We start from the raw sequence: 27,237 nt of genomic DNA on the forward strand, positions 1-27,237 counted from the left end.
ATGTACTTATGCTGATATATCGAACTCAGAAGGAAAATCTACCCAAATACATATCTTCAAAATTCCATTTATTATCCTCCTTCCATAATTGTAACACTAGATCTGGCACTTCCCTCGCTATTCCCGTCAACCACTCATCAATATATAACAGATCCTTCGTTGTGGCTGGGTTACGACTTTGGAATTCACTCCCAGCTGCTGTCAGGAACTCAAACTCAATATCGAAATTTAAGACTGCATGTAGAGATTACCTGTTGAATACCGCTGATTGTCTCGTGTGATTGTTTCGTGTGTATGATGACGTATGATAGGTTGTGTGATGATGATGATGATTATTATTATTATTATTATTATTATTATTATTATTATTATTATTATTATTATTATTATTATTATAGTGTAATGTACATAATTTTAGCTTCTTACTCATGTACATAGATCACTTTTATGGCCTTACTTATATTTCCATTTACTTTATTACTTATTGTGTTCTCTTTTTGCATTGCTTATTTTTTTTTTTTCAGTTTGGATCTTACTTTTTCATTATGACTTTGTCTCTTTCTCATTATCTATACGCTCCGAATATTATTCTATTTTGTTTGTTGAACTCTGCTTTCTTTCTTCATTATATGTTGTCCAAATCTCTAATTTTTAGCTTATCTTTGATTTTATGATAGAATAGTACATTTCTTTTATATATGTATTATCTGTAGGTTAATTATGTGTTTAAGTGGTAAGAGAGGGCCACGAGCCCTAACTTCGCCACTGCTAAAGTCAATAAATAAATAAATAAATAAATAAATAAATAAATAGGATATAGGAATAATGTACAGATTAAGATACAGTAACTTCTCTCACCAACAATTGAAGTGTATATATTGTTGTTACTACAAAGACACAAACATGGGATGTTGTCAATTGTATACACTGTTTTATTTACGAACTGTAAACACGCACGCACGCACGCACGCGCTCTCTCTCTCTCTCTCTCTCTCTCTCTCTTAAACTGTCGTCTTGAACAAAACAATGCTAAGAGGAAGAAGACTGCAACATTCGCTTGTCAACCAACTAACAACACAACAAAATCACAACATAAATTCACATACTTGACTAACGACTTTCACTGGTAACTCCCGCTAACAACTCAGCTCCAACTCCCAAGACTGCCTCTTTATATACATTACCTGGCCAGGCTTTCTCGTCTCCAATAACCTATTTACAAATGGATTGAATGTTCTGTAACTCTCTAATGACAAGATGCATTGTTCTGAACTGTTACCATGTGTTGCACAACATTACACTGGATTTATACATCATATTTACAGGAAATTATAAATTACATATAAAACCGTGCACGGATGTGGATAACCATGAAGTCAGTGTCTTGGCGGATGCAAACACTATGGCAGTGAGGATAATTTTGCTGATTTCTAAATAATGATGTTTATTTGAATTTCACCCAGGTATACCCTTATTTTTGCTTGTGGTTAGGCTACCCTTGACATTGATATGGGAGAATGGTGATGTATAAAGAGCCCTGAGACCATAAAGCTGTAAATTGATTTAAGCCTAACTGGCTCCTGCCCGCCATTAATGGAAGGAAGGAACAAAGGTCAATACGTCGGTAGTTGTCGCAATAGGAAATCCCTCATAAACCTGTTACTGAAGGGGTTCTGGTGCTGGATATCACGCCTATTGTATTATGTTTACAGATCTATCCATTTCAATACCTTGGGTGTAATATACTGTAGTTAAATATTTACGATATCCGCGGATAACAATTCGCGGATGAAGGATGTGTGGATGCGGATAATATTTTGTATATCCACGCACGGCTCTAATTATATACTATTAATTACGTGTTCTTACATTATTCAATCCCTTAAGTGGTTTATCCGAAAATAAAAAGACATACTTTCTTATTTTTAAAGGATATTTCATGTACGAATTTTCACGTCTGTAACAACATTAGTTTTTGGGATATAACTAGCGTCATAAAAAGGTTTAACTCATATTAATATACATATAGCAGAGGGATCGTGACATAACCTCACGTTTTGTTACGACAACGATTTATACCAAATAAAATCCGTACATAACTACGTAAAAAAAAATTAAAAAATAATAATAATAATAATAATAATAATAATAATAATAATAATAATAATAATAATAATAATAATAATAATCGAGCTTGCTATTTTCATTATTTACCCATGGATTAGAGAATTGTTTCCAAGTTATACTAGTCCATTACACTTGCATCAATATCCCCCTATAACTTGAAACAATTTCAACAGTCTGTCACACTCATCGACTTTGCATTGGTCGTAGATTGTATCTTCTCTCTTCCTCGATGCCGCTGGATGTGCTCTCCTTGTCTTGACCGGATCGTGCCTTGTCGTGGGCCGGTGTTGCCTCACTGCCAGCCTCTTCCTCGGTGGTTGTCGATGTGTTCTCCTCCGCATGACCAGATTGTGCTGTGTCATTAGTAGCCTCTCCTCCAGGGGGACCCATGGCAGTACCAGGCTTACTCTGTATGCACAGCGGTTAGGTGACTCGCCACAACTCTGATGCGTGGACCTTAACAGAAGGTTTGGTCTGTAGTAAGCAGATACCATGGCCCAGCTGCTTATCGACCTTGATGGGTCCAACCCATGTAGGTGCGAGACCTGCGTGAAACCCTTCAATCTTATTACTGACTGGGTGGTTACGTCGCAGTACTTTTTGGCCTGGTTTGAAGATCTGGGTCTCTTCGACATCTTGAGCCTTGGTCTGGGTGATTTTGTTACTAAATAATTTTGTTAGTAGGAAATGTCGACTAGCCCGCTCTAACGTAATGTAGTGGGAGTAAGATAAATTCTAGGGGTTCTAATGGGCCGAACCTCTAATATCCATGCAAACCTCATAGCATTACCATCATGCGGGTAGACTCTACGTTTTACTCGCTTCAGTAAGTTTGCATTCTAACCTATTACTGCATACACATCTGGGCCCTAATAATAATCAAGCTCAATATTTTCATTATTTACCCATGGGCTAGAGAATTGTTTCCAAGTTATACTATTCCATTACACTTGCATCAATATTATGCAATGATTCACCCAGCTTCATTTGGGGAAGATGAAGGAAAGACTATATTAGTAATTTGGAAATCCTACAAAAAAGAGGCATTAATATCATGTATTTATTCCCCTTCCTCAAACCGTCACATGAAGTTTTAGCAGAGTCGAATATTCTGCCTTAAGGCCATGGCTGCTTTCTTCGCACTCCTAGCCCTTTCCTATCCCATTGTCTTATCTGTGTCGGTGCAACGTAAAGCCAATTGTAAAAAAATATATATATATTCTGCCATTCCATAAGCAAATTGTATTTTTATCATCAGTCTTTATGTATAACCTAGACAGGAAATTAACCCACCCTGCTGTTAACCTCTTCCTTTTTAGTGAAATTCATAAACATGAAACTAGAGAATTTTTAAGGATATATCCCTCTCACTTCAATTCAGTAAAGTATGGAGTGAAAGGCATAGAATCGTCAGTGTTTTTGGGGAATATAATGTATTGCCTGCTGTTATGAAAATCCACAGCCTGTTTCCTGTCATTCGATCAGGTCAGGAATGGAATGAGTGAAGCCCCCGTCTAGCGGCGAGGATAGTAATTGTGCCGGCTGCCAAAGCCTGTCGCACTCCTCTGGGGCGATGATTAATGAATGACGAATGAAATTATATTGGAGAGTGTTGCTGGAATGAATTATGACAGGGAAAACCGGAGTACTCCGAGAAAAAAATTCTCCACCTCCGCTTTGTCCAGATCAAATCTTGCATGCAGTGACCGGGATTTTAACAATGGAACCCAATGGTGAGAGGCCGGCGCTCTTCCGCCTGAGCCACGGAAGCTTGCCTCCTGTTATAAAGAACTGTAAATTGGTTCAGTGTTTTAAGAAAAAACTGAAGGAATATTTCTCCTATACAGATATCTTTATAATCTCTATATAATTTACTTACTACACTAATATATTGTCCATATTTAATATCTTGCAGCCATGCAATATCTGAATATACTTCTGAAAAATTATGGTGCTAACATGTTAAGAAGTGTCTCATAGTTATCCAAAAATGTACTTGTCACTTTACTGACAAAGCTATAGTATATGTAATGTAATTATTGTCACCTTAACAAAAGTTTGCACTGTACTCTCCCTATCACGAGTCATAGGATCATGGAACCTTTTACCATAAATAAATAAATAAATAAATAAATAAATAAATAAATAAATAAATAAATAAATAAATGAATGAATGAATGAATACTTGCTTGTTGTTCAAAGGGGCCTAACGTCTAAAGTCATTGACCCAAATAAATAATAAATAATGATTTTGTATGTTGTCAATTGTGAAACATGTAACGCTTCAAAATATGTGGCTAATTGTCATATAGTGTAGCCAAATAATACATTTTTACAAAAGATGGGTTATTTTTATTATTGTTATTTTTGTTGTTGTTGTTGTTATTATTATTATTATTATTATTATTATTATTATTATTATTATTATTATTATTATTATTATTATTATTATTATTATATAAATTATTTTCAGCTTCTGCGTTTAAGAGAGTTGGGAATAAATAAATCTGATCCAAATACTTTATCAGAAGATGAAGTCAAGAGATTTGTTCGACTGGACATAGACCCCGATACTATACAGTTTCAGAGAGGTGAGTTTAGCTTGTAGCTTATTATTGCTTGTAAAATGGACTTCATCCATGGATGGAGCCTTGAGAAATTTCAGAAAAGTTGATTTATGAGTTCAGTTGGATTAGGACTGGGAACAGATATTGAAATCTGGAAAGAAAAAGAACATGTAATTAACCCGGGAACGCCGGAGTTTTCAATTTTCGTTTTTTTAATTTTTATTTAATATTCCCAGCATTCACATATCAGAGAACATTTAAAAGTCATTTTTTCTAAAAATTGAATCATTGGTTTTTAAATGAGGGCCTGGTACCGTACGGTACCGCACGGCGCTTGACATAGCTTTTGGTTGGAACATAAAAATTGTTACCTCTTTAGAATACCATGAAACTGAATGCTTAATATTGTTACATAATATCACTTACAAAATTACTGAGCAATAAACAAAAGAAGAAACGGTGTTTATAGGTTTATTTGTGATATCCCTTTGGGAATTCGGAAATATAACATTAGCTCAGACGTGACATATCTTTAGGAAATACAGGTAATATTACTTCAGCTTTTCTTATTTAGTCACCTATTTCCAATCTTCACTAGTTTAGAATGGCAAAATGCTGTTTACACAAACGCCCACACTACACGTGACGCATTCTGTGCGGCCGCAGAATTCGCATTCGTTCGCCGCACAGTTCCGGCTTTGGTTTGTCGGAGCGATATATTGATGTACGCCAGTGAATCTCAAGGTGTCAGATACACTAAGAAGTGTAAACAACTGCATTTATTTACCTTAAAATACCACCCAAATATATATATCGTAATAAATATTTTGCACCTACCCTTTTCTGATCGTGGTACTTACACATAGCCACTTAGAAGGAAAATGCCGATGAATATTTTCATTTCTTTGGGGTTATTTTTCGTTTGTAAAAGGCATATACCGGTAGTTGTTGACTTCTGAGCACAAGAAATTAATAATTTCATCGTAAAGAAAACCCTCAAATATTTCGGTCGGCATCATATATCGAAAAGTGGAAAATTTCGGACTATGGAATTGGAGTGAAAGTGGGCCATACGCCATCCAGGTACCTGGTGGATGGGGTGATGATTTCGCTCTATTCCCGGGCCATGAATCATTATCGGACATGGATTATCTACTCCTGTGCGGGATTTGTTGCTTTAGCACTATTTCTGCCGGTGCCCGTGATTGACCTCCCGTAAGGTTATCTGTGAGACCCCCTTCATCTTTGGTTCAGTATGTCATGCCGTTTAATTTTTAAAAGTAAAATCTACAATTATAGAGTTTTATGACACACATAAATCATTATTTGCAACTAGAGTATGAATTGTTACCCTTAGAAGTAAGGAGGAGAAAGTAAACAGAGAGGCATGGTAAGCGCCGTGCGGTACCATACGGTACCAACGGAATAATTTATGTCATAACAGTTAACACAGGAATGCTGACCAATTGCTTGTTATTTCAATTCATGGACGTATATTTCAAGACAATAAACCACGTGATACAAAATCGCATTGTCAATATTTATAAACAAAGTAAAGCAACTTACTTTAGACGGGCAGTCATTTTTATTCCTCTCGACACGATCTCAAATTACAAGCAGTTGTTGCAGCAAACAAATACTCAAATAAAACCTTTTGTTGATTTTAGGCATTGTAGAGAGTATCTCCTTGACAATGTAAAGCGAAGTTGCCAGATTTATGGCGCGAGTAAGGATCAGTATGAGAAAATCAGAAGTAAGGCGCACTGGTACTATACGGTACCGCACGGCGTTGCCGGGTTAATAAGATGGATGGATAGTATCTTCGACATTTGAGGAGTGTCTGATCTTCTTCTTCTTCATCATCATCATCATCATCATTATCATCATCAATGTCCCACTCCAGTCGCCCAGGTGTGGTTAACAAGCCTCCTCCACTCCTATCTGTCCTTCCACTTTTCCTGCTCCAGTACTTCCGCCACATCCAATCCAGCTTCTCTATTGTCCTTCCAAATCTGATCTATCCACCTTCTTCTCGGTCTTCCAACTGGTCTCTTTCCCTTAACTTCTCTTCCCAATTCCCTTCTTGCTACCTGTTCCTTTCCCATTCTTTTTTACATGTCCGAACCATCTCAGTCTTGCTTTCTGTATGTTCTGTAGTAACGGTTCTATATTTAGCTCTTCTCTGATTTTAATATTTTGAATTCTATCTCTTCTTGTCTTTTTAAATGATAATCTTAAAAATTTCATTTTTACTGCTTGGATCTTACTATGTGGTCTCTTATTAGTTACCAGCATTTCTAGTCTGTATGTTACAATAGGTATGAAATACTGTTTATATAATGTTAATTTTGTTCTCTTCGGTACTTTGTCATCCCATAAAAGCTCTCTGACTTGGTGATAAAATGTTGTACCTTTACTTAGTCTGTTATTAATTTCAGGGTTGATTTCATTACTTCCATTAATAATGCTACCCAGATATGTACACTGTTCTACATTCTCTAACCGTTCTCCATCTATGTTCACTTGGCTTCTCTTTATCTCTGTTCCACAGTGCATGACTACAGTTTTCTTTTTACTAATTACCATTCCAAACTCCTTCAGTTTTTCATTCCAAATGTCCAGTCTCCTTTGTACTTCCTTTTCTCCCTTTCCCCAAATCACCACATCATCTGCAAATACCAAAGCATTCACTTCATCACTACTGATACTCTGTTTTACACATTCAAACGGTGCTATTTCCACTTCCAGAAAATAAATCAGTATTTCATCTTCATACATTACAGTAGTAGAATATTATCTGTTGGCATAAGCAATCCAGATCAGGAAGATGTAATTTCATAAAATTTGTGGCATACCCGATCTTGGGTGCATTCCATGTGCCTTTTATTTTACGTTTTTTGTGCTTTTCCTACTACTTTCTTAAGGTGGAAATAACACCTCTTGAACCGACACTCCTCATTTGTGTAATAGGAAACTTAATATCTTTGTTTCCATTACCTGAGGGAAAATATTGTTTGAAACCTTTTGTTGGTTATCTTAAGAAATATTTTGTATTTATAATTTTTCAAAACTTTTAGTTAGTGCTAGAGTTGTTTGAATATACTTGTTGTTGATGTTGTTGTTTGAGTCATCAGTCTATAAACTGGTTTGATACAGCTCTCTATGCTACTGTAACCTGTGGTAATCTTTTTTTTTTTTTTCTACGTAACTACTGCATCCTACATCTGCTCTAATCTGCTCTTCATACTCACACCTTGGTCTACCTCTATTGGTGTTACCGCCTACACTTCCCTCAGAAGCAACTGAACAAATCCTATGTGTCTTAAGATGTGTCCTATCATTCTATCTCTTCTTCTCGTCAAACTTTGCCAATCATAGTTTATAATATTTTTTATCTGTGTTGATTTCCCAGTTTCATGTGAAAAAAGGACTATTTAAACTCCCACATAATCAGTACCATAAGTAAGACATAAATTCTTAATCTACCTCATTAGAAGTACGGTAGTACTAGTTTTGGTCAATATTTGACAACCCTCTGCTACGTATAAAGAAACCAAAGAACTAAAAAACACATTACATCTGTCTGTTAGGACAACATCCTAGAGGCTGGTTGGATCCTCAAATAGTACCACCAAAGGCTATGCAGTTACAGGGAAACCGCAAAAACCAATGGCAGAGCCCAAATGAGGCGTACTAGGCAAGATGAGGAGTGAGGTAGTTTCCCATTGCTTTCCTCACTGGGCCAGAAGGTGCTACTGCAGCATGACTGATCCTATGAGCAATACCTTTCATAACACTCATACACTAGTTATACTCCAAATGTCATTCCTCAGCACCACACATACCCCAGCAGCTTCCATATTGTCACAGCCATGGACAAGACTGGGACTTCAATAGAAAATACTGCATCCATCAAGAAATGGTAACAGGTGGACACATTACATAGATTACATAGTCTTCTAGGGTGAGTTGTCCTAAAATATAGGTTCAAGTAAAAAACTTCCACACTGGAATAATTGTAGTAGCTTCTTTAAGACTTGTCCTATGAATTATGAGAAAAACGTTCTTAAAAGGGAAATTAAGAAAGTTCTGAATGTTATTCGATAATTGCACCGTCCTTAAAACAAGTTATTGAGAAACGTACTGCACATTTGTCTTGAAATAAAAACAAATACCGTATTTACAACATTTTCCCTGTTGACAGGTAACCGGCAAAGGTAATGCATACAATCTCTTGTAATTTTGTGTTATAAAACTACCACTGAAAATGGTAATACTTTCTTGTTACAGAAGGAAGAAAGCTGGTGGGGCCTTCTGAAAGGGAGATATCCTTAAAAAGTTACTCTGTGTTTTTTAAAGGTCAAATGGACTGATATGAAATTGGGAAATCAAACTGTGTTTCAATCCATTAGGTTCCAGGATGTACTGGTTTGAAGAAAGAACGGAACCTGCAATGGAAAACAGAAAAAAAAAACTAGTACTTGTTGAGCGGAATTTAATAAGATCTGACAAATCGCGATGTGTGTGTTAAGATTTTTACTTACTCCTTCTCGCCAGTGCTTTATGTGCAGACTGACTGTTACCTGCTGTGCAAGGCTTACTACGAGATTCATTTGAATGGGTGGGGGAAAGAGGTGGAGTCATGCTAGAATGTGTTGGAAGGGGCGAGGGTTTGTGGGAGTGCTCAAGTTTGCTGACCTTACAGTACTCTTTGAAAATAAAGGGTTGAATTAACTCAAGTAACACATTATATTTTTAATTATCTTACGATACTCTTTGAGAATAAAGGGTTAAATTAACTCAAACAACCCATTATGTTTTTTTTCCGTGGGTTCATTCAAATTTAAGTTGGGATTGAGTTGATTATGTAAAAAAAAAAAAATTAAAACTCTTACATGACGCTGAGTTAGGAGCCTTTTTGTAAGATCTTAATGATTTGAAGATCCTATTAAATGCCTGAAAATCGGGTTTTTACTATTGGTCACGTGTTGGCCCTTGACTGAATTCCTTTTGTGTTTCTATGTAATAAGCCTTGTACAACAAGTAATGGTCAGTCTGCACATAACGCACCGGTGAGGGGGAGTAAGTACAAATTTTAACACACACATCGCGCGTAGGATTTTTTCATATCTTACTATTTTCTGATCAATAAGTTCTAGGTTTTTTTTTTTTTTTTCTGTTTTCAGTTGCAGGTTCTACTTTTTCTTCAAACCAGTACATCCTGGAACCTAATGGATTGAAACACAGTTTGATTTTCCAATTTCATATCGGTCTATTTGACATTTAAACAAAGCAGAGTAACATTTTAAAGATATCTCCCTTTCAGAAGGCCCCACTGGCCTTCTTCATTTTGTAACATCTAAGTATTACCACTCTGAGTGGTAGTTTTATAACACAAAATTACAATCGATTGTATGCATTACCTTTGCCGGTTATCTATCGACAGTGAAAATGTTGTAAATAAGGTATTTGTTTTTACTTTAAGACATAAATGTGCAGTACTTTTTTCAACAACTAGTTTTAAGGACGGTGCAATTTTTTGAATGACGATCAGAACTTTCTTAACTTCCCCTTTAAAAAATGTTTTTCTCATAATGACAAATCTTAAAGAAGCTTTTATGATTATTCCAGTGTGGAAGTTTTTTATTCAACCTATATTTTAGGGTGACTCACCTTAGAAGACTATGTAATCTTGATATTGTTTGTCACATCATTGTTTATATGTAATGTGTTTTTTAGTTTCTAAGTTTCTTTATATGTAGCTGAGGATGGTCAAATATTGACCGAAACTAGTACTAGTTATAATGAGGTAGATGTAGAATTTATATCTTACATAGTGTTGATTAGGTGGGAGTTTTAATAAAATCCTTTTTTCACATGAAATTTAGCCGATTCAATCTATCTTCTCTCCTTCAGCATTCTTCTGTAACACCACATTTCAAAAGCTTCTACTATCCTTCTTTCTGAGCTAGTTATTGTCCATGTACTTATGATGAATAATTAGAGGAAGATTTATGTTCTCATGGTTTCTTGTTTGTATTATTATTTTCAGTCATTGATACCAATGATCGGTTCTTGAGGAAGATAAAGATTGGCTTAGCCAGTACTGAAAAAGGTCTGTCCCGTGAGACAGGATTCTGTATATCAGTTGCAAGTGAAATTATGGCAATTTTAGCTTTGGCTAATGATCTAGAAGACATGAAAGTAAGACTTGGAAAAATCGTCGTAGCCATGGATAAACAAGGACGACCTGTTACTGCAAATGACTTGGTAATATATAGAACTCTTTTAATTATTTTTTGTTTACTGTTTACATCAATATGCAACATACGTTAAATTTTAATTTTCAATTTCAATTTTTTAAATTGTCTGTAGAACTTAACAGTTTTCAGACATACAGATTATACCCTATACCCAAAAAAAAGCATATAAATACAAATGAAAATCACACACTATGATTTACAGTTTTTCCATTTCTCACTAAAATTTGTATGAATGCTGGTTATGCTTGCTATCATGTTATCCTTAGCTGACCTCTTTGCTAGATTCAATTTCCTAGTTAGTTCCTTCAATTTTTCCTTACTTCCACAGCCATTTCTAACTATCTTTCTTTCCAATCTGCATCTCCTTAGTCTCTTTTGTTTCTCTGTTATAATGTAGTGGCTCCTTGCCATTCCTTACCATCTTTAAAGGTACAAACCTGTTTTTGCATTCCTCAACAATTGCTTGAAACCCATCCCAGAGTTTATTTACATTTTAATTTACCATTTTCCACCAATCATATTTACTTTTTGAAACCTCCCTCATGCCTGTTTTATCAGCCACATGGTACTGCCTAATAATCCTACTTTTATGACCTTCATTTGTATGACATTTATTTTTAACTATGAATAAAGCAGCTTTGTGATCACTAATACCACTATTACATTGGTTTCTCTATAGAGCTCATCTGGTTCTACCAGCACCACATCCAGAATATTCTTCCCTCTAGTTGGTTCCATCACTTTCTGAATCAGCTGTCCTTCTCATATTAACTTATTTGCTATTTGTTGTTCATGCTTCCTGTCATTCGCATTACCTTCCCAATTGACATTTGGTAAATTGAGATCTCCCGCTACAGTGACATTCCTTTCCATACTGTTTCCCACATAGCTGATTATCTTGTCAAATAATTCTGAATCAGCGTCAGCGCTACCCTTTCCCGGTCTGTACACTCCAAAGACATCAAGTTGCCTGTTCTTTAGAGATAAGCCTTACACCTAGAATTTCATGTGCCTCAACTTTTTCGTAGCTTACAAATTCTTCTTTCACCAGAATGAATACTCCCCCTCCCACCATTCCTATCCTATCTCTACGATACACACTCCAGTTCCATGAGAAAATTGCATCCATTATAACATTTCTCAGCTATGATTCAACTCCTATTACATTATCTGGTAAGTATATATCTGTTAAGGTATTTCATTCTATTCTTTTCTTTACAATACTTCTACAGATCAACACTGACATTTTTATGTCATCCCTACTTGACTTCCAGATCCCTGTACCTTATCACCGCTCGCTAGATCACTCAGTTTCCCTCATTATACCCCCCTATAACCCTTTGAAAACAAATTTCATAACTGATACATACCACTGCGGTTTAAGTGAAGGTCATCTGAGCGCAGATCCCTCACCTGTGCTGCAGTTATCAGATCTCACACATCCCCGTCTATGTTGGTACTTACACCTGCTTCCCTTACGTTGTTAATACCAACGTGAAACACTACCACTTTCTCCTTTCCCCCCTCATTCTCTTTTACTTTCCTCAACATCTGACTCAACCTAAATGCAGGATAACACCCTACCCTGGTTCCCTTTCCTCCACACACTTTCCCGACATGTCTAACGATGAAATCCCCCATGACTAGACCCTCAACCCTACCCACCTGATTTGATCCCCTCCCCTCCTGGTCAGCCCTGTCTTTCCTGACAGCTGCAGAATCTACTTTCTCCTCCTTTTTCTCCCTCCTATGACCCTGTTCCACCTGTCTTTTCCTATCCTCTACTCCACATTCCTTTTTCCTACCTTTTCCCTTCCTCCTACTTCCACACTTCTCAGCAACAGTAGCCTGTGCCTCATCTTCCCTCTGTTGTTTTACCTGCAGTGACTCGTACCAATTTCTGACAGACTCCTGTCTGAATTCTGATTCTGAATAGAGCCCTTAGTCTGCAATCTCCTTTCCCTTAAAACATCAGACCATCTTTCTTCTACAATTCCCCCCTTTCCTTCCCATTGCTCTTTCACACCTACTGTATCCTGTACATTGTTTGAGGTAGGCCTACCTTCCTTCCTGTCTTCTGAGAGAATCCTAATTATCTCCCTCAAACTCTCCAACTCCTCCCTCATACTCCTTAATGCCTGGCCACACCCACAATTCCTTCACTTGCACTCCTTAGTCATTCTTTATGGAAAAATGAAAAGAAAAGGAAAAAACAAAGAAAGGAAGGAAATATTGTCTAGGATAGTACACAAAGATCACACGACAATAAGGTAATTAATATACCGATACACTACAGTACTACTTAGTTGTACTATATTTTTATTCTACAACACCCTAACAGGATAAAAATGCTGTTAATTACTGAGTACCAAAAGGAATACAGAATAATTACAAAATTCTAAACTGCAGTTAAGCCTATCCTAATTTTAGTAAGAGGGTTTCTACAGCCCATAGCCAATTGAAATGTATTACAAGACAACTTCTGCACATGCATGTAGGAGAGATTGGCAACATAAAATGAGCCAGACACCTATTTTAAGCACTGAACAATAATTTCCCTAAGAAACTGAACAAAATACATGTAGATTCCATTGTTCATTCTATCATTAAGGAAATGGATGTCTTAAACTCTGTCTTTTTACCAGTACATTATTATTGAATTTAAAATACACATTTTCAGTAATCTCTTAATAATCAGTTTGTCTGTTCTGTTTTGGGGGTGAGTTTCCTTTGCATTGATTTCATGTAGAATTACATGAACATATAACCCTGATTCTTCTGTTAGGTTATCTGTAAGTATCCAGTGTTTCTGACAGGACTTTGACTGAACTTTCTTCATGTAGTCCCTTATGTATGAAAAATCAAACTGTATTTCTCTAGTTCTGGCATCTCCTATTGATTTTTTCTGCTCTTAATTCTAATCACTGACTACAGCTCAGATTTATTGTGATGTGATGTGATGTGATGTGATGTGATGTGATGTGATGTGATGGTAGAATATAATAAAAGACTACCTTTGAAATCAGACCAGGCAGAGAATAATACCTTCTTTGCATTAATATTGTGCACTACCCTTGAATTAACTTCACTAATAGCACACACTACATGCACTTCACAAATGGTTAGCATTATAGAAGACAAACGTGCAGATCCTCCACTCCTCGATTTTGAGCAATAGCTCTGTCTCTCTCTTTCCCTCTGTCTATTTCACCCTTCCTCTGCAGCGTTTCACCATCCGAGCCGAGCTTAGCCGAGCTTAGCCGAGCTTAGCCGAGTCGCCCCGAGACAAAACGCTGGTCCAAACTGAGTCAGGCTGATGCACGGTGCACAGAATCTCTGCACCTCGCTTTGCATTTGTGAGATTTTGGGTGTTTGAGAGGCCCTGTTCTGTACCTTTTATTACAAAAATCTCTCATTTTTATTAATTTATTCCATCATTTTATATTTGATTTTTTTTCTTAACATTAGGGTGCTACAGGTGCCATGGCTATACTTCTCAAAGATGCTCTTCAGCCTACATTGATGCAGACACTTGAGGGCTCTCCCGTATTGGTGCATACAGGGCCCTTTGCTAATATTGCTCATGGTTGTTCATCAGTTATTGCGGACAGAATAGCCCTTAAGCTAGTTGGACCAGATGGTTATGTTGTCACAGAAGCTGGTTTTGGTTCTGATATTGGTAAGTGTTTCCTTTATTTGATACTGGTATTGTGAGCAACTTTGTATCATATAGTTGGTAATGCAAAAGAACTAACAGTTGAAGAATAAAATAATTTATATAAAGATAGGAAACTGGATGGGAAGACAAGTTAGGATAGGCCTACACAATGACAGGTTAAAATTGGGAAAACAAAGTATCTAATAACAGAGAGAAGGAAAAATGTGAAAACAATCAAGATAAGGACACTCTCCCCATCTTCGTACACTACTATCTTCATATCGACGGGCCTTTTATCAGTTCCTATTCTTTTACATCCATTACTTCTCAGCCCCAACAAGGCATTTCTTAACATCTGTATTTAACCTTATCTTTACCTACCTTCCCTTTTCCAGTGTTCATCCAGCTTTCTTTGTACCATCTTACACTTCCCACAACAAGACTGTTGAATATTCCCCGTCAGTTTATGCCAGCATTGATTGTTTATCAGGTTAATAAGTCTGTAATTTCTGTTGATCAATGGAATACTCTTATATGAAAAATGATATTTAAAAATGCACTTCCTCGCTCCAAAAGTAATAGTCGCCTTTCCTGAATCAGATATTTATCGACAAGGAATAAATACAAAAAAATATTATCTTACAGCATCGATACACCGACCTGCGATGGTTTCATTGCCACCAATCTGTATAGTTTTCTAGGAATGCTTTTGCATCCTGAAACAGGATCTTGTGTTATTTTTACTACACCACATCTCATTTCTTTAAAAATCCAATATGACTTTTTTTTAAATCCGATATTTCTCCTTTTAAACACATACAAATGCATACGTCACTTTGTAAGGAGAAGTGTTGCCCTGAATAATAAGTTTTCTGAATTTATTTATTAATGCGAACTCCTGAAGCCACGTGGCAAACCTGCATAATCACACTCACAGCTTAGAGCTGACAACACTGTACAATAGAGCAGGTTTTGCTGATTGGTGCCATTCTGTTGCATTGTTTTGTGTGCTTCAGTTTGAGTTTTACTTCCGTAGTTAATAAGAATAGGTAGTGTCCTGTCTGTTGCTTTTCTTCATATTGAACATATATCAACATGTCACATCGTGGCTGCACGAACAGTTCAGATATATTGTGGCGCGCATGTGTGTGTGTAAAACAGCAGCACAATATAACAGTGTTCATCAGAAAGGCCTACTGAGCTTATTTTGGCATCAGATTGGGAGACCAAGAAAAACCATGAGCAACTCGTAAAGTTTGTAGGACCTGTGTAAAGCATGTTACGACAGCGGGTGAATGGTGAGCGTACTGCACTGCCATTCGGAATACCAATGGTGTGGCGACAACCTACAGACCACAGTTCTCATTACTACTTCTGTTCGGTGAGTATGAAGGGTTTTAACAGCAGGAACAAAGGTAAGATTGTGTATCCCAGCAATATTTCATCCGCAGTTCTACCCGCTCCTCATGGCCGTGATGTACCAGTACTGCAGTGTCCAGAACAATTAAATGATGGCTCCTCTTCTGAAGATGAGGCAGAAATGGTCAGTGGTCGCTTTGACTGTGATTTCTCACCAGAATTTACTGGGAAAGAACCCAAACTTTTCAAGCAAAGTGCATTAAATGACTTAATTCGTGATCTTGGTCTTATGAAGTAATCTGCTGAGGTGCTTGGGTCTAGACACAACACCATCTAGATTAAGAAAGACTGTGTGCTCCTCGTGAACAGCATGATGAGCATGCCAAGATTAATCATAACAACAGCAAATGACTAGTGTTCTGCAGCACTATGCTGACATTGAGAATGAATGTTTCACAGTTTTAGAAGACAGAAGCTGAAAACTGAGTGTTAATGACTTTCTTTTAATGTGCATTTATGTGATGCACAGTTCATATTTGTGTTGGTAACAGACAAAATGCCGTACAGATGTTATGAGACGGGGTGTAAAGGAAATTACCCAACAGGACCTAAAGTGCAAGTTTTTTCATTTCCAAAGGAAGAACAATTATTAGAAAAATGGAAAGAGGCTATCCCGACAGTTTTTTTAATATATGTATACTCCCGATTCCAAATAACGACTTTTGTCATAATTAACTTTCTTATGATTAAAGAATATGGATTGGTTAGTAGTAGTAGTAGTAGTAGTAGTTCTAAAACCTATATTAAAATTATGTGGGTTCGAACCCCACTGTTGGCAGCCCTGAAGATGGTTTTCCGTGGTTTCCTGTGGTTTCCCATTTTCACATCAGGCAAATGCTGGGGCTGTACCTTAATTAAGGCCATGGCCGCTTCCTTCAAAGTCCTAGCCATTTCCTGCCCCATTGTCTCCATAAGACATATCTGTGTCGGTGCAACGTAAAGCCAATAGAAAAAAAAAAAAATTGATCAGGCAATGTATTTGGTTCATGGTGTGGTTTACTGTAGTCACGTCCTAGTTCGTGAACCATGGGCAACGGCTGAGTGGCCTAGTAAGTGGTCCTGAGAGTCGGGATACCATTTGCTATGGAATGGGAGTGGGCATCTTGGACGTATTCTGAGTCATGCCCCTCCTTGTGCTCAGGCGGCTAGGATTATACAATCCACCGGTGGTCCAAAACCTGCTACAGGAGAGATCCTCACTTGAACTATGTTTAAGTAGGGTAGCATCCTGCTTCATAAATTTACCAAGCTCAGAACTTTTTAAGCAAGCCTCGGACCTATGGGAGTAACGGAGTCCCACTTCCATTTGACAGGCGAGGGACTCCGTGGAAACAACTTGGTGAATGAAATGGAATTCGATGAGGAGCTCTCAGTATTAATGGGGCTTATGGAAGAAAGAAAGTAGACCTGGCTGAGTTAGCAAAGAGCATGCATCTGGATGTTCTAGGAGTAAGCAACATTCGGGTAAGGGGAGATAACGAGGAAGAGATAGGAGATTATAAAGTGTACTTGACGGGTGTTAGAAAGGGAAGGACAGAGTATGAGGCAGGGCTGTTTATCAGGAATACCATTGCACACAACATAGTTTCTGTTAGGCATGTAAATGAGCGAATGATGTGGGTAGATTTGGCAATTGGAGGAATTAGGACGAGAATTGTCTCAGTGTATTCACCATGTGAGGGTGCAGTTGAGGATGAAGTTGACAAGTTTTATGAAGCATTGAGTGACATTATGATCAGGGTCAACAGCAAGGATAGAATAGTGCTAATGGGCAATTGCAATGCGAGAGTTGGAAATAGAACTGAAAGATACGAAACGTTGGTTGGTAAATGTGGGGAAGATATGGAAGCTAATGGAAATGGGAAGCGTTTGCTGGACTTCTGTGCTAGTATGGGTTTAGCAGTTACAAATACATTCTTCAAGCACAAGGCTATTCACCGCTACACATGGGAGGTTAGGGGTACCAGATCCATAATAGGCTATATCTTAACCGACTGCGAATTCAGGAAATCTGTTAGTAATGTGCGAGTTTTCCGGGGATTTTTCGATGATACAGACAACTGTCTGATCTGTAGTGAACTAAGTATCTCTATGCCTAGGGTAGAGAAAGTGAAATCTGTCTGCAAAGGAATAAGGGTAGAATATCTCCAGGACGAGGAAAGTAAACGGAAGTACATGGATATGATTAGTGGGAAGTTTCGAACAGTAGACAGTAAGCAGGTCCAGGATATAGAAAGAGAATGAGTAGCATACAAGGATGCTGTAATAGAAAGAGCAAGTGAACGCCTAAGAACAACTGTTAGTAAAGATGGGGAAAAGGCAAATATCTTGGTTGAATGATGAAGTGAGAGCAGCTTGTTAACGTCAAAAGGCGGCTTAGCAGAAATGGATCCAAACAAGGGCCGAGGCAGACAGGGATTTGTACGTAGATGAAAGAAACAGAGTGAAACAAGTAGTTGTTGAATCCAAAAAGAAGTCATGGGAAGATTTTGGTAATAACCTGGAAAGGCTAGGTCAAGCAGCAGGGAAATCTTTGTGGACAGTAATAAAGGAAATGAACAGTGTTTTGAGTAATTCAGGAGAAGTCATAATAGATCCCAAGGAATCACTGGAGAGGTGGAGGGAATATTTTGAACATCTTCTCAACGTAAAAGGAAATCTTCCTGGTGGTGCTGCGAACAGCCGAGCTCGTGGGGTGGAGGAAAATGATTTTGGTGAAATTACACTTGAGGAAGTGGAAAGGATGGTAAGTAAACTCCATTGTCATAAAGCAGCAGGAATAGATGAAATTAGACCTGAAATGGTGAAGTATAGTGGGAAGGTAGGCTTCATAGAGTAGTAAGATTAGCATGGAGTGTTGGTAAGGTACCTTCAGATCGGACAAAAGCAGTAATTGCACCTATCTATAAGCAAGGGACCAGGGAGGATTGCAACAACTATCGAGGTATCTCATTGATTAGTATACCAGGCAAAGTATTCACTGGCATCCTGGAAAGGAGGGTGCGATCAGTAGTTGAGAGGAAGTTGGATGAAAACCAGTGTGGTTTCAGACCACGGAGGGACTGTCAGGATCAGATTTTCAGTATGCGCCAGGTAATTGAAAAATGCAACGAGAGGAATAGGCAGGTGTGTTTATGTTTCGTAGATCTACAGAAAGCATATGACAGGGTACCGAGGGAAAAGATGTTCACCATACTGGAGGACTATGGAATTATAGGTAGATTATTAAAGAATTAAAGGTAGATTATTAAAATCAATCAAAGGCATTTATGTTGACAACTGGGCTTCAGTGAGAATTGACGCTAGAATGAGTTCTTTTTTCAGGGTACTTACAGGGGTGAGACAAGGCTGTAATCTTTCACCTTTGCTGTTCGAAGTTTACATGGATAATCTGCTAAAAGGTATAAAATGGCAGGGAGGGAAATTTAGTAGGCAGTCTCGCCTATGCTGACGACTTGGTCTTAATGGCAGATTGTGCCAAAAGCCCGCAGTCAAATATCTTTAACTTGAAAATAGATGCAATGAGTATGGTATGAAAATTAGCCATTCAAATACTAAATTGATGTTAATAGGTAAGAAATTCAACAGAATTGAATGTCAGGTTGGTGATACAAAGCTAGAACAGGTCAATAATTCCAAGTATGTAGGTTGTGTGTTCTCCCAGGATGGTAATATAGTAAATGAGATTGAATCAAGGTGTAGTAAAGCTAATGCAGTGAGCTCGCAGTTGCGATAAACGGTATTCTGTAAGAAAAAAGTCAGCTCCCAGACGAAACTATCTTTACATCGGTCTGTTTTCAGACCAACTTTGCTTTATGGGAGCAAAAGCTGGGTGGAGTCAGGATATCTTATTCATAAGTTAGAAGTAACAGACATGAAAGTAGCGAGAATGATTGCTGGTACAAACAGGTGGGAATAATGGCAGGAGGGTGCTCGGAATTAGGAGATAATGGCTAATTTAAGAATGAACTTGATGGATGAAGCTGTACGCATAAACCGGCTTTGGTGGTGAGGTCATGTGAGGTGAATAGAGGAGGATGGGTTATGTAGGAGAATAATGGACTCTGTTATGGAGGGTAAGAGAAGTAGAGGGAGACCAAGACGAAGATGGTTAGACTCAGTTTCCAACGGTTTAAAGATAAGAGGTATACTAAATGAGGCCACAGCACTAGTTGCAAATAGATGATTGTGGCTACGTTTAGTAAATTCACAGAGGCTTACAGACTGAAAGCTGAAAGGCATAACAGTCTATAATGAGTATGTATGTATGTAATGTATGTATGTATGTATGTATGTATGTATGTATGTATGTATGTATGTATGTATGTATGTATGTAAGCAAGCAATGTATTCGCTAGTATAGAATGTGAGTAGAGGAAAACTCCTCATTCCTTGCTCTCATGTCATCAGTGTGCTTGCCTCTACTCTCCTGATTGTTCATAAATTTTTATATGAGTATTAAACTGCATTTCTTGAAGTACCAAACTAAAGAGGGCTGGTTCAAACCTAGCTTGGAATTCAGTTTTAAATTAATGAACTGCTCTGGGAGTGAGAATATGGTGGTCACATTGCTCAAGATATTTGCAAAAATAATTTGAACCAATATATTTTGCAATAATATTACTCTAAAAAGAAAAATTAAAGCATTGCAAAGGAGAAAGGAAAAACATATTGTATAAAAGTATCTTTACATCAGTCTGTTTTCAGACCAACTTTGCTTTACGGGAGCGAAAGCTGGGTGGACTCAGGATATCTTATTCATAAGTTAGAAGTAACAGACATGAAAGTAGCGAGAATGATAGCTGGTACAAACAGGTGGGAACAATGGCAGGAGGGTACTTGGAATGAGGAGATAATGGCTAATTTAGGAATGAACTCGATGGATGAAGCTGTACGCATAAACCGGCTTCGGTGGTGGGGTCATGAGAGGCGAATGGAGGAGGATGGGTTATGTAGGAGAATAATAGACTCTGTTATGGAGGGTAAGAGAAGTAGAGGGAGGCCAAGACGACGATGGTTAGACTCGGTTTCTGACGATTTAAAGATAAGAGGTATAGAACTAAATGAGGCCACAACACTAGTTGCAAATCGAGGATTGTGGCGACGTTTAGTAAATTCTCAGAGGCTAGCAGACTGAACGCTGAAAGGCATAACAGTCTATAATGATAATGTGTGTGTGTGTGTGTGTGTGTGTGTGTGTGTGTGTGTGTGGCCTGAATGGAACTTTAATTGTATACAGTGTCCTGAATTTATGTGTTGCAATATGTTTGTAGTACGGGCGAGTTGGCCGTGCGCGTAGAGGCGCGCGGCTGTGAGCTTGCATCCGGGAGATAGTAGGTTCGAATCCTACTATCGGCAGCCCTGAAAATGGTTTTCCGTGGTTTCCCATTTTCACACCAGGCAAATGCTGGGGCTGTACCTTAATTAAGGCCACGGCCGCTTCCTTCCAACTCCTAGGCCTTTCCTATCCCATCGTCGCCATAAGACCTATCTGTGTCGGTGCGACGTAAATCCCCTAGGAAAAAAAAAAAAAAATGTTTGTAGTACATGTACATTTTGTAAAAATATTTTTATTCATTACCACTCTATTCCTCATAATTATTTTGATTAACAAAGCAATTACTTAAAAAAGGATGTTAATGTTTTCATTATTACACATGCTAAGTTGGGTGTAGTTAAAAACTTGTAACATTCCTAGGTAAGTCATCTTTCTCTTTATACGTTTCTGGATTTTTACTGTCAAATCAGGTAAGTTATAGTGTATTAGTATATGAGATAATTTATATGAATGATTTTGTTAAATTAGTATTGTATATCACTAGAATTATAATATTTATTTCTTGCAATCCAGAAAAAACACCTGCTAGAAATGCCTGCCAGTTGAAACTGCTCTGGGGTGGGCAAGACTTGTATGACTGCTGTTGGCAGGTGTGTTGCTCAGCGCACAGGTGTTGGCACCGGGGATGACACACTATTGGTACAGACAAGGTGAAGAAGAATTTCTACCCTTCTTTTCTGATGAGGGAACTTTGGTTTACTGCAATATAATTCCAGAGGTTATACTGAAACTACGAGTACCACATTATGACCACACTCAGTGGAGACTTTTACCTGATGCCTGCAAGCATGGTTTGAAGTGTGTTATTCCTCACAATGAAAATGAGCTTGCATCAGTGTCTGTAGCCTATAACTATTAGGCAAAATTGGAATACAAGATGAATAAATGGTAAATTGAACAAAATATAAATAATGAAATTGGGTGCCACCTGCAAAAGAATTACAGAATAATTGACTCTGTAGAGCATGTATGAACTCCTTCTCCCAAGGTGACAGTCGTCAGGCTGACGAAGCTCCAAACTTGCTTCATTACTTAACTTGCTACTCTTTAACTCTGAAAATAAATTTGGGTAGCATGCCAGTTTTTCCCTGTTCAACAAATAAAAGATTTACTACAAGTTTCATTACATGAATTTACTCCTGCACCGGGCGAGTTGGCCGTGCGCGTAGAGGCGCGCGGCTGTGAGCTTGCATCCGGGAGATAGTAGGTTCGAATCCCACTATCGGCAGCCCTGAAAATGGTTTTCCGTGGTTTCCCATTTTCACACCAGGCAAATGCTGGGGCTGTACCTTAATTAAGGCCATGGCCGCTTCCTTCCAACTCCTAGGCTTTTCCTATCCCATCGTCGCCATAAGACCTATCTGTGTCGGTGCGACGTAAAGCCCATAGCAAAAAAAAAAAAAAAAAAAAAAAATTACTCCTGGAAAAAAAAAAAAAAAAAAAAAAAAACCACCAACAATTATCATGTGATCACATCTACAATTTACGAAGGAAAAGCTGTACATCGTTCTGAAGGCCATGCTTGAAATTAATGGTATCCTATGGTTAAGATGATTGTCGAATCCCACTGTCGGCGGCCCTGAAGATGGTTTTCCGTGGTTTCCCATTTTCACACCAGGCAAATGCTGGGGCTGTACCTTAATTAAGGCCATGGCCGCTTCCTTCCAACTCCTAGGCCTTTCCTATCCCATCATCGCCAGAAGACCTATCTGTGTCGGTGCGACGTAAAGCTACTAGCAGAAAATAATAATAATAATAATAATAATAATAATAATAATAATAATGACTGTCCATTCTTAAGCTTATATACACTGACTGAGCAAATGTCATGGGGTAGCGAAGCACTGATGCGCAGGTGTGTTGTCTGCGCACCGCACATCCCCCGTGCCAGCGGCAGTTGTATAGGAGATCTTGTGAGCAGTGGCTGTGCATGTGACAGGTGTAACATGGAACGTCGTCGTGAGCTGACACCGTTCGAACGGGTATGGTGGTCAGTGCCCGACGGAAGGGAAGTGTGATTTCTGAAGTGGTGCGGGAATTTGGCTTTACACGATCAACCGTGTCCAGGGTGAATCGTGAATGGTTGAATGCGGGTGTCACCGTCCACAACAGATGAACGACCGGCCGTCCAGCCACCCTCGATGACCGTGACCGGCGACATCTGAGACGGATTCTCAATAGTGACAGACGGACAGCCGTGCAACAAATCACGGCTCATTTCAACACAGGCTGTGCTAGACACATCTCTCCCAGTGGACAATCCATAGGAACATAGTTCTATGGGGTATGGGAGCCGGCGCCGCACACGGTTGCCACTGTTAACCCAACGTCGGGCACATCGACGCGCATTTGCCGCCAGTCGCCAGGGATAGACACTGGAACAATGGCGTAACGTGATATGGTTGGACGAATAGCGATTTCAACTGCACCATGCCGATGGGAGGCACCATGTATGGCGCAGACCACATGAAGTGATGGATCCCGCCTGCCTCGAAGGTGTGGTCCAGGGTGCTGGTGTCTCTGTTATGGTCTGGGGTGCATTTTCCTGGTATGGAATGGGCCCCCTAGTTGTTCTGGAAGAGACTTTGAATGGTATGCGGTATGTTGAGCTGCTCGGAGACCATCTCCACCCATTTTCGGCCTTCCAGTGCCCAGACGTTTCTGCGGTGTTTCAAAATGATAATTCACCGCCACATCGCTCCTACGTCTCCCGGGAATGATTCCAGGAACATGCAGCAGAGGTCCAACGACTGCCATGGCCACCCAGGAGCCCCGATATGAACCCTATCGAGGATATCTGGGATGTCCTGTAGTGCAGGCTCCATGCCATGGATCCTGCACCCACGAACATACCAGCATTGGCGGCCACTCTGCAAACGATTTGGTGTCAGCTGCGTCCAGAGGACTACCAGGGACTTGTTGACTCACTTCCACGGTGTCTCACTGCAGATTTATAATAACAGTTTTATTATGATCTACCTGTTCAATACATTAAAATGTTGTTACATTTAAAATATCTTCATTAGTTAAAGAGTTATATGTGGGACATGTTTCGCTCCCTTCAGCCAAATCTGAATCTCGAAGAATGGTAAATAATGACTTAAGAACTATTAGACCACTTTTCACAAACTTAAAACTTAGTCTATTAGAATATCATAAAATACAGAATCTTTGGATACATGCCTTAATTACATGTGCTTAATAGGAAAGATACATTAAAATTGTGGAAGAATGAGTTCTAAAATATTTAAAACAAGTAGCATGTCTAAAATCTTAGAAAGACGTGAAAAACAATCTTAAGAGCTAAATTTGAAGATTTTCTTGGCAATGAGATCTGGTTCGCTGGGCCAGAGGGAGCCCCACATGCTATTAGGTGACTATCCCATGACATTTGCTAAGTCAATGTACATTAGTACAATAGCATCATCACTGTAGAATCTATTTATCCCAGGTTATAACTGTATGTTAAAACAAAAAAAGGACTTCTATGTAGTGTCTTCCACTGACTGCTCACCAGGAACTTGTAATTACCGAGTAATGCACTCATCATGACTCTGTAATGGTATACTAATGCACCCGTAAAGAACTCATACAACAAAGACTTCGTAATGGTAATCGTTATCAACAGCAACCGCAATGGTAATGAAAAACTCGCTGCACGTGCGCACACATACATATAAGCTTGCTGCGCGTGGCATGGCATCTGCCAAAGGTCAACTGGTACCAACACTCCAACTGCAACATCTTCAAACGTCTCTTGGTCACTGCAGCCGTGTTCAAATTCAGAGCTTTCGAATTGGTTATCGAACTGCCGATCTGCAAATAGCGATCTTTCACGTTCATCCACATTGACGAATTACCATCTTCTGCGTACATTTCTCGGCCGTACCCCATCTTTCTAAACCACTTGTTGCAACACATTTAACCAGCTTCCACCATCTATACCGATACAGTCCCTGTTTTCCTTGTTGCATAATCACCACTGCTAGGCCATGTGCACAGACTCTTACCCAAACAGAAATAGATACGAAATATGATGATGCACGTATGCAATATTCCCTAACTACAAATTCTTTTTACAATATTATGTTCTTACATCTTAATTTAACAAACACATTTGATATTCATTACTTTATATTACAAATGACCTTATAAAAGTTATAATAGTTATGTTCCAAATGTGATAAGTTATCACAAATTAAAATTTGAAAGAAACACAGGTAGGTTTATTCACAAACATTGCATCACCAGCATGATGTACAAATACCATGTGATGAACTTCAACAAGGTTCTGTTGGTTATCTATACTCAATTTGTGTTTGGCTTCACAGTTAAAAACAAACAGGTCTATTAATGCAGTCTAAAAATATCCATTCTAAGTTAATCATACTTAAATCATTAAATCATATATAGTGCCTCAAAAGTCAGTTATCAGTTGATGCAGTCGAACAATAAGAATTAAAAATAACTACATACATTTATGTAATTACAAAATAATATTTCAACTATCATTTTCTTCAATGCTGCGTTGCAGCTCTAAAGTCTAAGATGTACGATAAAAGACTTCATCCAGTGGAGCGTTATTTGGAAATGTGCCCATAATGTTGGGAGCATTTCCTCATTGGATAGCAATTCTTATCTGCTGCCTCAGGAATTCTGTTGAAAAGGAGTCTCCAGTGATTGAAGATAGTTGTTTGCCAATATCTGAAATCAGACCTTTAGTCTCTTGACACCACGTCCCCATCGTTTCGACTGCGAATACCACGAAGATGTAGTTGTCTGTTACTGCTCTGTATTTCGCTCTTTTATTGCAGATGGCCAATTCTGCAGCAGAACCAGCAGCCTTGCAAGTGTGAGGCAAATGAGTTGGTGCTAGTGATGAATGTGATTAGTATTTTCAGAATTCTAATTGTTATTTTAACTGATGTGGGTAGTAATTTTGTGAGTCAAACTTTTAAGAAACTGTGCAAAATTTTAGGGATGGGGACAGCTTTCAGTTCAGAATTTGATGGAAGTATAGAGCGAGTGTATAGAATGCTTATCAAATACCTGAGATATTATATATGTAAAGATCAGAATGATCGGGATGAATACTTGCCCACCGCCACTTTTGTGTACAATACATCGCGACACACCAACAGAGGATTCACTCCGTATGAATAAATATTCGGATGGCAAGCAAACATACTGGATATATTGCAGAAAAAACCAAACGTAACCTACAATGAGTACCAAAATCTGGTAGAAGACTTAACCAGTAGGTTACAAGAGAATCATGAAATTGCACAAAGGACTTTAATTCAAAGTAAAGAGAAAGAGAAGCAGAGGTATGATAAAACACAGCATGAAGTGACCTTAATGTTACGGGCGGTCCCGGAGCAAGAACAACTAGCAACTCACTGCGCATTGGAGCTAGTGAAGTGGCTCAAAGACACCTGAAAGTAGCTAGCAACTAGATGGTCTGATATGACCTGTAGCTAAACTAGGTGGGATTCAGCAAGGTGACCGAGTGTGTCTGTATCGGCCCATATGGAAAAAGGGGAAGTCACTTAAGCTCCAGTCATGGGGAAAGTCCCTACAGTCTCTCTACCTACATGAAGAATAACAGTGTTGTCTATAGGATTGAGCAGCCTCCCTGAGTGACAGTGATGTGCCCGACTGTTGAGCTGCTCAGGTCGAGCATCTTTAAGGAGGGAGCATTGTGACAAAGAAGGCCAACTCAGACCGGCTGGGAAGAATGCCAGTAAGAGAAAGTAGTTGCGGCACATAGGTGACAGTGTGGATGGAGCCAGCAGCCAGCAAAATAATAGGGCTGGTGAATTATTCAGGCTTGTAGTGAGGGAGCTCCTAGAAGAAGCTGGAAGC

The 27,237-nt window shown here is 38.6% G+C and overlaps 1 protein-coding gene across 2 annotated transcripts in view; it reads left to right on the plus strand.

The window, feature by feature from the left end:
• pug (pug C-1-tetrahydrofolate synthase, cytoplasmic) overlaps nucleotides 1-27,237 on the plus strand; it is a 629,281-nt gene that overhangs the window by 352,896 nt on the left and 249,148 nt on the right. For both annotated transcript variants that reach the window (XM_067140458.2, XM_067140459.2), the window contains exons 12-14: nucleotides 4,601-4,718; nucleotides 10,747-10,964; nucleotides 14,426-14,636. In XM_067140458.2, coding sequence (XP_066996559.2) covers nucleotides 4,601-4,718; nucleotides 10,747-10,964; nucleotides 14,426-14,636 — 547 coding nt within the window. The remainder of the gene's footprint in view (nucleotides 1-4,600; nucleotides 4,719-10,746; nucleotides 10,965-14,425; nucleotides 14,637-27,237) is intronic.

This window comes from Anabrus simplex, chromosome 2, assembly GCF_040414725.1.
Source record: "Anabrus simplex isolate iqAnaSimp1 chromosome 2, ASM4041472v1, whole genome shotgun sequence".
NCBI classification, from domain to species: Eukaryota; Metazoa; Arthropoda; class Insecta; order Orthoptera; family Tettigoniidae; genus Anabrus; species Anabrus simplex.